The 12,026-nt window shown below is 39.1% G+C and overlaps 1 protein-coding gene across 1 annotated transcript in view; it reads right to left on the bottom strand.

The window, feature by feature from the left end:
• Positions 1-1,590: 1,590 nt before the first annotated feature.
• LOC136877241 (betaine--homocysteine S-methyltransferase 1) overlaps positions 1,591-12,026 on the bottom strand; it is a 37,727-nt gene continuing 27,291 nt past the window's right edge. Inside the window, exons 7-8 of the mRNA XM_067151100.2 lie at positions 11,488-11,601; positions 1,591-1,896 (exon numbers count right to left, since the gene is read on the bottom strand). Coding sequence (XP_067007201.2) covers positions 1,725-1,896; positions 11,488-11,601 — 286 coding nt within the window. The 3' untranslated portion in view covers positions 1,591-1,724. The remainder of the gene's footprint in view (positions 1,897-11,487; positions 11,602-12,026) is intronic.

The raw sequence follows: 12,026 nt of genomic DNA, 5'->3' as shown, positions 1-12,026 counted from the left end.
CCTCGCCCGGTACATGCTTACCTAACAGCATACCATAATCGCTGTGGTCCATTGGCAAATAATTCTTGTAATCGTCCCGTTCATTTTATCTCAGGTGTTGTATCAGACTCATGTGACTAAAGCTGTCTCGCTCTCCTATCCATGATTTCATCCACTTCGATCGATTTTTCTGTTTGCATGATTTAACATACTGGTATAGCAAAATGCACATTCCATCAGCTGCAACAGCAATTTTTTTTTTTCTCCTCTGGACACTGTCTGCTTCGATGTCCATCGCACAGTTCTAAGTACGGCAGACCCGACCGCCAAGGATTTCAAACTAGTTTGAAAGGCCAGCGGATGAGGCTTGGTCTGCTGAGAACAAAGGGATCATGCCATTAACGGGAGAGTCTGGAATGTTGAGAGATTATGTTGCACAATACGACAGGCTTGGTGTCACAGTTGATGGCGAGCAGCAGGCCGGGTCTCTGAAGGTCACGCCTGGCAGGCGGTCTGTCGGATCTGGCCCCAAAGGTGAGGCCTGCAAAAAATTCTGTCCGTGTATGGCCAGCTATTGTCAGAGGCCTGCTATTCAGAGCAAGAGGCACCCTCCCTAGTCAGACATCAAACATCCTACAAAACTTTAAAGTCCCATTCTGCGAGTTAGAAAAAATAGTAATACAGATATTGAAGGACTCTCCGCAAATCATTCATTTCCATCTGTATCTGAGAACGTGATTGACATTCCTCCCCCACTAACCCTGGAGAAGAAAAGAAGATAACAACATCAACAATTTAATTTTAATTTCTTGATATTTTTAAACTTCATTGAAACTGAAACTGTATTCCACATCCAAATGGTCACCCTCATTGGAGGATGGATGATTTATTTCTTTAATAAATCTCTCTCTCTGACCATGTTTGTTTACTATCGCTCGAGCCTTCACGTGCGTAAGTGGACTGGATACAGCTGACGGCTACACTGCCATCTAAATAACAGATTTTTCACCGATTGTCAGGTTGTATCTAGACTTTTAAAAGTTCCACGCTGGACCAAAAGATGGCAGAACAGTATAGCATCATGTATTTCGTCTGCTAAAAGATGGTGGGCAATAAAATGTCATGTCGGGCTTTGCCCGACATGCGACTGGAAAGGGAATATCATAATGTCAGGCCTCCCCCGACAGACGAGTGGTAAGGGTTAATAGAGGATGGTTGCCTAGTTGTACTTCCTCTTAAAACAATTATCACCCCTACCACCACATATAGACCTCAATAATCCACATCAGTAAATATACTTGCTACAGTGTTGTAGGAAGAATGATATGCCATTCTCGCAGAGATGTTCTTACACGTGGAAGACAGTTTTTCCCCACAGGGTTTGAGTTGTAGTAAAGACCAAGTGCCCACCTGTTAATGTGCACTAGAAAAAGAAAAAAGCACAGTTATCTCTGTACAGGACATGAAGGTCCTTGATGGGGTGGATAGGCAGTATATCTGAGGAACATGTAGAAGATAGTTTTGAGTAGGTGTCTGGATACTTTTGATCAGATAGTGTAATGTTATTCAGATCATTGTAGTAAAGAAGCAGTGTGGATTCAATAAAATTAATTATCTTGTATATAACTAGTTTATTTTCAAATTTTATTTAAAAAAGTTTCAAGGAAAAGAAAGAAAAATCAGTCACACATTCACTTTGCACACAAATACGTCATGTGAGAATACTTCATTTGGAGGTTCAACTGCTACTTCTTGAATGATACCAGCTTTTCAATCTCCTCCTTCGTCGTGGCTTCTTTTTGTTGCTTGAGAACATCGCTGCCAACAGTCACTCCCCAGTTGTCTGGGTGAGACAAAGATGGGCAGTATGGCCGGCCAGATGCTGGCTTTAAGTTTTCCCAGAATTCTCTCCTTGCTCTGAAAAGAAAATAACAGAACAAATTTCATTGAAGCTCATGTATTCCGTCATCACAGATTTTCAATTTTATGCAAACTGATCATGGGGATACAATGGGATCCAGACAATATCCCAAACAAGAAAACAGATGCATAATAAGAAAGAACATAGATTTATCTATCTTAAACTGTAGAAAAATATTGTTTTAATGGACTACCATCAGTAATATCAAATTCTGCCTCATGAAACACAATTAATACTATGGTTATCTGATGACAAGTTGCATGGATGCATGCACCTAACTCAAATCTCAAGGCCTGACAATAAATATTTGTTCTGACCACAGTGACTTGCAAATTGAGGTGGTGTCATGAAGTTGCAAAGTGCTAGTGCAATTGTGCCTTAGTTACACATTTACTGTATGTACCAATAAAGAACAGTTTGATAATGAATATGCATTGATTCACAGAGCTCGCATTGTCTGTTACAACTGATGTTTATAGCTAAGACTGTAGCATCTGTTCCTTGTGCCATACCTATAAGACTTCTCATCAGACACAGATTGTAGTATATAAACATATGGACCATGCTTCAGAATCAAGTGGCAGGCTTTCATACACAGCACTACCCAAAAGCAATATGGAAATGGGAACATGAGAAAAAAGAAGCTGTATGTCTATTTTGACTTTCTGTGCAAAGAGCATCTGGCCATAAAACTGGGCCCAATCCTCACCAAGTCCCAACTCCCATTAAATTGAGGAAAAGGCCAGGAAGAAGAAGAATATGCAGTCATGAAATGTACTACATTTTCTCTCACAACTAGCATGTGTACCAAAATTCTCTTTGGATTTTTACTTCCGCAGTTCTTTACATCAAATGTTGTAACCATCTTCAATATGATTAGAGTATTATTATTATTTGCATAATGAATGCACCCCAATTTCTCCCTTAAAAGTTTGGAAAAAACCCCCCGTCTTAATGGATGCATTTCAATTAAAATTGTTAGTGATATATAAAGTAAACCTACAAGACCTGGCTTACGTCAGAACTCGACGAGGATCACCAGAAGCACAGACAGCTGAAGTCGGTGGCAATGGTAAAAGAGGACCATTACAATGCTGTCTACAATCAGCTGGACACACCAGAGGGTGCTAAAAAGATCTATCAGCTAGCAAAGTATCGCCATCGCTCTGCATAGGATATTGGGCAAGTCATAACCATAAAGGAAGAAAACCAGAAACTACTGCGAAGCCCAGATGGGATTCTTAGACTTTAGAAGATGCATTTTGAGACCATCTGTAATGAGGAATTTCTGCATCCACCAATATCAATGGTGAAATCTGTGCTTGGACCAGCTCCAGTTATCACTGCTGAAAACAACAAAATGAAAATTGAAAGGCGACCAGACTAGTTGACCTTCCAGCTGAAGTTTGGAAGCTGCTTGAGCCTGAAGAAGCTGAGTTTCTGGCAGATCTGTTCAATAAAATCACTGATGAAAATGAAGCCCCTCCCACCTGGTTTACCAGCATTACAGTTCCAATATGAAAAGGTAAAGGTGATGTCAGCGACTGCTCCAATTATAGACCAATCCGCCTGCTTTGCCACGCAATGAAGATTTTTTAACATGTCCTGGACACGTGTCTTTGTGATACTGTTGAGGTCACTTCAAACCAATGTGGTTTTATGAAAGGTAGAGGAACGGTTAATGCAAATATATGCCGCATGCCTCCTAATGGAACGCCACCAAAAGAAATGGAAACCACTCCACATTGCATTCCTGATCTTGAAAAGGCATTTGACAAAGTACCACATGATTTTATTTGCTACACACTCAGATTGCACAGTGTACCATAAGTTTAGTTCAATGTATCCAGCTCCTATATCAAAATGTTACCAGCTACATCTGATATGTAACCAAACCAAGGACACCACACATTTCCAGAAAAACAAACCAATACCATCTCCAGCATGATGTAGAGAACAACCATGAAATGAGCAACAGAAAAGATAGCACCTCTTGTGGGGAAATCAATATTAATAGCATAAGAGAAGAATACAGTAGAAATCAGGAAACTTCAAAAGCACAAAAAAACTAGAGTAGACCGAATCAGTGCTTCCAAGCCAAGGAATGGAATATAACAAAACAAGCAGAGAAAACACATGGACCGATGTAGTCAAAAACAGACCCCTACAACCACCAAAGATCATTGGAACAAAGACTGAAAATGACCCACTAAAGACACTGCTCGACGTGGATGTATACCCACAAACGAGGGAGGAAGACTTAGTGGGTTACCTAAAAGATGGTGGAATCCCAGGCAAATTGTCCATGAAGGAGGGAGTGAAGCATGCAACTAGAAACAATAAGTCAACCTAGCTTCTGACCCAAAGGAGTTCTCGTGAGACAGTATATTTTTCGGAGGCCATACAACATCGGAGTATGTCTCACAGCCTAAATTAATAACAAATACAAGCAATTGATCCACTATTAGGAGAACCATGAAAGAAGACTAAGGTGACTTTGAAATTCATGTTATGGAATGTGAAAGGCTTCAAAACCCTGATGAACTCAGCACCAGAAGATCTCTGGTTAGGTCAAGACACTGTAATAGCCACTGAGACTTTTCTCACAGAACCACTGTTCTATGTAGTTCACTCTTATGCCACAGACAAAGGAAGAGAGAGACTAGAAGGAGGTATGTCATGCTTCTTTAAACACAGTTTCGGGAAAGTAAGACCCTTTCATTGCTCTAAGAAGGCTTTTGATGAAATCTCCAGCAGATTCCCATACAAGTTTGGGAAAGACACTTCAATCAACTACTGAGCAAAGAAAACATAGAAATAGCATTCAACAAAGAAAGATATAAATACAACCATGAATTTACTACCATCAGTGTAGAAGAAGAAAAATAATAATAATAAGAAGCAGGAAAGACAGAAAAGCAACTGGACCTGACAGAATAAGTAACGAAGTATTTGAAAGAATCAGCACAACACCTTGCAATTATATGGACCTTAATGTTCAACAAATGTCTAGAAAGTGGAACAATCCCCGAAGACTGGAGGGAATCCAGAATAACGACATTATATAAAGAAAAAGGACAAGCTGACAACCCAAACTCATACTGAGGGATTGCTCTAGAGAATAATATATTCAAAGTCTTCTCCAGTATAATAACAAAGAAACTAACGAACTTCACTGACCAACAAATACCGGAGCATCAGGTCAGATTTTGAAGGAAACAATCAACCTTACAGGCTATAAAATGTCTATAAGAAGACATTCTGAGGGCCGGTTCTACCACCTACTGGTAAAGTAGCGCGTAACTTGCCCTCCACGTAAAATCATTTACGTAAGACTTTACCTGCCGGGCAAGTTTTGAGAGCTGAACATTATTAGCTGTATTTCTGGTGACATACAACTTAAATTAGCTTTCTATACTGGAAAAAGCATGATACCATAACAGTGATCGATATTGTATTGCAGGATTTTGAACATTAATGCTTCCCTTGAGTTGCACCGGACACACCAGCCTCTAGCATCGGTAACGTAGGGAACACATTTTATACGTCAAGCTTTCGCAAAGAAACTCTAAAAGGATATAAAATCAAAACCTATTTAGAAATCATTTCAAATGGGCTTTAAATTTCTACTTTTTCAGTTTTCAGACACCAGGTATAACTTAGTGTATGTATCCTTACTACCCTCGTAGCGTAATGGCTACAGCGCTTGCTTCATAATACGAGGTATGCAGGTTTGAGTCTTCATTATGCCGAATCTTTTTTTATTTTTATTTATTTATTTATTTATTTTTTTTTGCTAGGGGCTTTACGTCGCACCGACACAGATAGGTCTTATGGCGACTTTTTATTTTTATTAGCATTGTATAATCTGTATGCCTCATTTCATACTTCTTTTGTTAATAATATATTTCATTAAAATGTTTAATCTAATCACAATATTATGTCTACTAATATGTGTGCTACTTACAGAAAGTGATGTTACGATTAATATAGCATATAGGACTATCGCCCAGGTAGCAGATTCCCTATCAGTTGTTTACATAGTCTTCTTGTAAATTATTTCAAAAAATTGGAAACTATTCCATTCCCAAATTCCTCTTCCTATTAATGGATATTTACCCCTATTAGTTCTTTAAATTTACAGTACCTTCCAACTTTATTTTTATAAAGTTAACATTAGAATGAAATGCATTATCAATAAATGGAAGCAGGTGGAACTAAACAAGGTCACAGAGCTAGTTGCAAATAGAGGATCGTAGAGATACTTAATCAATTCACAGAAGCCTGCAGATAGAATGCTCAAAGGCAATAAGTCCATAAGGAAGATGTGTGTGTATATCTTCTTCTTTATCTGTTTAACCTCGAGGGTCCCCTAGGACTCAGCGAGGGATCCCACCTCTACCGCCTCAAAGGCAGTGTCCTGGAGCTTCAGACTCTGGGTCGGAGATACAACTGGGGAGAATGACCAGTACCTCACCCAGGCGGCCTCACCTGCTATGCTGAACAGGGGCCTTGCGGGGGGGGGGGGGGAAGATTGGAAGAGATAGACAAAGAAGAGGGAAGGAAGTGGCCGTGGCCTTAAGTTAGGTACCATCCCGGCATTTGCCTGGAGGAGAAGTGGGAAACCACTGAAAATCACTTCCAGGATGGCTGAGGTGGGAATCGAACCCACCTCTACTCAGTTGACTTCCCGAGGCTGAGTGGAACCCGTTCCAGCCCTCGTACCACTTTTCAAATTTCGTTGCAGAGCCGGGAATCAAACCCGGGCCTCCAGAGATGGCAGCTAATCACACTAACCACTACATGTGTGTGTATACAGTGGGAGTGCATAAAAGAGAGTTAAGAACAATGGCAGGGAACAAAAATAAATTTTTAAATGTATATTAAAAAGACAAAAAATCCTGCGTACCTTCTATTACGGAGCGAGCGACTTGACCAATCTACTACGAAAATACTTTCCAAAAACGGTGCCTTACATGACAGGTTATAACTGGCATAAGAAAATGTAATCTCGAGATTTTAATCCTAATTAGGTATTGATTTTGAAGCTCATAGATTAAGATCATGAAAGCTTGACATTAATTGTTGTCCATAATTCTTAAGACTCCCCTTATTAGATTTTTTGGTGATAATCAGCAGATGCAAGCACAGAAAAATAAGACAATTGAAATGAGTTTAATACATCTAATAATAGATAGCACCACACTTGAAAGCAAGAAGTCGCTGAAAATCAGTCTAGCCAACCCCGTAGATCAGTGTCTAGCTCCGGGTAGCTACCTAGCACTTGCGCGGAAGTGGTTGCACACTAGCCAAAGTACCAGCTGATTTACACCCCTAGGTAGTTTTCCTCCTGGGCAGCTGCCAGCTACTTTACCAGCAGATGGTTGAATTGGCCCTCAGTGTCTTAAGACACCACAAAGGCAAATACTGTACTATACAGTCTTCATAGACTTTACAAAGGCATTCGATATGTTAGACAGGAACATACTGATGAATAAACTGGACTCTATGACAGAAAACAAGGAAACCTCTTATCACAAAACAAAGTAGAGATAAACGACGGGATAAGTACATCTTCCTATTTTTTACAAAATAAAAAAAGGGGCCCTTACTTGAGGTGATATGTACAAAAATTATAAAAATGTGTAACTTCAATTAAAACAAAATTTGTTACATGAATACATTTAAAATTATCTAATAATTTACAAACTGTACAAAGCAACAATTGGATCTCTTCATCATTGGATGAATCGTTAGGTTAGTAGTATGTAGAAAGTATGTTTGTCCAAGGTTCTTTTTCTTTGGCAGATTCTTAGTATAAGGTCATATTTGTATATATTGGTTCCAAATGTTTAACTCAAACAAAACCTGGGTCTTGACCTTAAGATTGACAATAAACTGAAGATGCCCAAAAACAGGGCGAAACATGTACCTATGTAGTATATACACATCACTTAGAATTTAATCACCCCAAATGGTGAATTGTATTGAACAGGTGGCTACAATCAATTTTATTCTGATAGAATCTTACTTATTGTTATCTTTAATATGGAACAAACATGAGTTTAATTACTTGTAAGAGGGCAGTTAACCATCCGAAGACAAGATATTACTACGAATAAAACAAATAGATCTGGTAAATTCATTCATACTTAGAACTAACTCTACACACAACAGGAACATCATACAGGATCCACGTCAGGGAAAGAGCAACTACTGCAATAAGAGCCATGTACGATCTGAAGAATACAATGAAGTTCTCTCTGAATACAGCTATGACTCTGCTCAACGCTAAAATAGTACCAGTTATCACGTACGGCTTGGAACTGATCTGGGAATTCCTAACTTCCAAAGGTCTAGAGACAATAGAAAAATTAAAAGCCCGCTTCCTTAAAAGAGCCCTTGGAATAGCAAAAAACGCGCCCCAGGGCTTGCATATGAACTTGCAAGAGAAACCTTCATTGAGGACTTGAGATGTCACTTAATGCTGCCATCAACCAGTCAAGAGAGGAAACTACTGACCCTCCAGCAAGACAAGAGGATGAAAATAGAAGAAAATTTCTACTCTACAGATGCCATGATTGATAGAGGATGGACAAAAGAAAACCACGACATGCGTTCTGCACTGACAAGGCTGGCGATACATGGATTTCACCACAGAATATGCAAGAATACGGAATACCATGAACCCAACAAAGACTGTTTATGTAGTTTGTATGATCAGTTCTGTGAGAAATATCACTTCTCCTGGTGCAAGAATCGCAAGAGAACCCTACTAGATTATAGCAGAGGCTTTGCATACACATGGAAAACCTTTTTTTTTTTGACGTTTACAAATGTTTGATACGTGCCCCTTTAGTGATTCTGTAGACATCAAGCCTATAATCAAGTTTGTCCCACACTCGGCATATCATGTCCCTATCAATGGATTTGAATGCACGGTTCGTGTGAGCTCGCAGCTCTCACAGGTTTGTCAGGAGAGGAGGTGTAAACACTGAGTCTTTCATGTAACCCCACACAAAGAAATTGCATGGGGTTAGATTCAGGAGAGCATGGAGACCATGACATGAATTGCTGATCATCAACTCCACCACAACCAATCCACCAGTTTGGCAATCTCCTGTTTAAGAATTTACAAACATCACCATGGAAGTGGGGTGGAGAACCATCCTGTTGGAAAATGAATTCCGTGCTGTCCTCCAGTTCACAATTAAGTATTTAATTTATTTTCCACCTAGTCGATACAATGATTGCTTAAGGCAATTTTTAATGGTCAAAAGTGGTACATGTTTCATATATTATCAACATCTTCAGCCACATAACACTGTTTAGATGAAAAAATATATAAAATTGACAAAGTTGCCTTAAGCAATCATTGTATCGACTAGGTGGAAAAGTAAAGCATTACTTTGTCAATTTTATATATTTTTTCATCTAAACAGTGTTATGTGGCTGAAGATGTTGATAATATACGAAACATGTACCACTTTTGACCATTAAAAATTGCCTTAAGCAATCATTGTATCGACTAGGTGGAAAATAAATTAAATACTTAATTGTGAACTGGAGGACAGCACGGAAGTAAAGCATTACTTTGTCAATTTTATATATTTTTTCATCTAAACAGTGTTATGTGGCTGAAGATGTTGATAATATACGAAACATGTACCACTTTTGACCATTAAAAATTGCCTTAAGCAATCATTGTATCGACTAGGTGGAAAATAAATTAAATACTTAATTGTGAATCTATTGAAGTGCGATACGGACCATGAAGCTGATTTTATGTAATCTGTCCTCCAGTTGCGGCATGAGCCAATTTTCCAGCATGTCCAGATACACGTGTCCTGTAACAGATTTTTCGCAGAAGAGAAAGGGGCCGTACACTTTAAACCGTGAGACTGCACAAAACACATTAACTTTCGGTGAATTTCGAATGTGCTACACGATAGCATGAGGATTCTCTACCCTCCAGATTCGTACATTGTGTCTGTTCACTGCACCATTAACAAAAAATGTTGCTTCATCACTGAAGACAATCTCATACTAAACTCATCCTCTTCCATACACTGTTGCAACCACACCAAAAATTCAAGGCATTTGACTTTGTTATCGGGAGTCAGTGCTTGTAGCAATTGTATGCGGTAAGGCTTCTGCTTTAGTCGTTTCCGTAAGATTTTCCAAATGGTCGGCTGTGGTATGTTCAGCTTTCTGCTTGCTCTCTCTGTCGACTTCTGTGGGCTATGTGTGAAACTTGCCTGCATGCGATCAACTGTTTCTTTAGTCACTGCAGGTCGACCCGTTGATTTCCCCTTACAGAGGCATCCTGAAGCTTTAAACTGCACATACCACATAGCAGATGGTGGATCTTCGTGGTACGTCATCCTGAAGTGTCGCTGCACTGTTATGACAGACTGATGTGAGTGCATTTCAAGCACAACAGACGCTTTCTCGGCTCCTGTCGCCATCTTGTCTCACTGCACACTGCTTACTGCTGCTGCGCTTTCGTTGCAGAAATCTGAAGTGCAACTTCAGCAGACCAAAACTTTTTGAATTTGTCTACATGACTGTTGAGTTTCATGACGATATGTCAGTTCATGAAGCTACAGTGAATTTATGAAATCGCTTCAGTCATTGGTAATAACCCTGTATAATAAATTATTCTTAGAGATCTATGTGAATGTAATTAAATCTTATTCTAATCTAAAACTAGGTAAAGTGAATAGATCCCAGTTAGCACCAAGATAAAGGAATCTGTCAGCCACCTAGTTGTACTTCCTCTTAAAAATCATCACCACCTCCACCTGCAAGGCCTGTTTTAAACTCTGGGGTGACAAAACTTTGGACTTACACCCATCTACTTACAGTTTTGTAACACAGAATGCAAAGAAAAAATAGTTGGAATGCAACATTGAATATAGCAAGGCTCCTGGGTGGCATCTGTATTGTGAAATTACATGATGAATGCATTCCCAGTCGGTTGTTAAAACATATGATTCAAAGTATAACAATGCATTAAATAAGCAGAGCATCTTTATTCCTCTTTTGGACTTCAATCAATCTGCATTTAGTGCTGTTGCCCATGTGGCCAATTCCCTATCAGTTGTTTACCTGGTCCTTTCTTAAATGATTTCAAAGAACTTGGAAATTTATCAAACATTTCCCTTCATAATTTAATCCAATCCTTTACTCCTCCTCTCCTAAATGATTATTTGCTCCAGTTTGCCTCTTGAATTCCAACTTTATCTTAATATTATAATCTTTCCCACTTTTAGAAGGTCCGCTCAAGTTTATTCACCTACTAATGTGATTCTATGCCATCTCTACATTTATAGCTTGAAACATACTACATAGTTGAACATCTCATCTCCTTACTTCCAAGTCTTCCCAGCCCAAAGTTTGCAACATTTTTGTAACACTACTCCTTTGGCAGAAATCACCCAGAACAAATTGTGCTGCTTTCCTATGGAATAATATTTTCTTCTTCTACGTGAGGAATTTTTCCTGAAAATTTGGCCTACCTTTTTTGTTACCTTTTGTTGACTGAATGAAGCATAAGGCGTGGTCTTTATGTAATAAAAACTTACCGTGCTCTGACCCATGGTTTAGTGTGCATCACAAGGCCACCTCCCCACAGATCGTGTTTCTCAGTGCCCTTGGCTTTCTTCCCACGTTCCTGTTGCAGCTCTTCAGCAATGGCTCTGAAATAAGCAACAAATACATGATAATATCATAAGAAAGAGACTTCGTCCATATCCAGGAAAGAGAAAATCTTTACAACTGGATTCTTAACAATGAAGAAATACAAGGTAAGAGAATCCAAACTGTAAGCAGGAGCAGGCAAAATAGATGAGTGACATTATAGCTGGCTTCTTACCAAGGTGGCCATGGTTTGAATCCTGGTCACTGCAAGATTATTGAATTGAAAAATCCCATCTTTCTTGTTCCATGTAAAATCCACGCATTGATCACAATATCAAATCACATAAAATTATAAACTTGCTTGCTTACAAGTAGCAAAGACTTTTCTGGTTTAAGTTCTTGATGTCTGACTCCATGGCTAACTGATTAGCATGCTGGCCTTTGATCTAAGGAGTCCAGTGTTCAATTCCTGGCAGAGTCATGA

The sequence above is a fragment of the Anabrus simplex genome, chromosome 7 (genome assembly GCF_040414725.1).
Source record: "Anabrus simplex isolate iqAnaSimp1 chromosome 7, ASM4041472v1, whole genome shotgun sequence".
NCBI lineage: Eukaryota > Metazoa > Arthropoda > Insecta > Orthoptera > Tettigoniidae > Anabrus > Anabrus simplex.
Note: the sequence above shows the minus strand (reverse complement) of the source record. Positions and strands in the feature narration are given on the sequence as shown.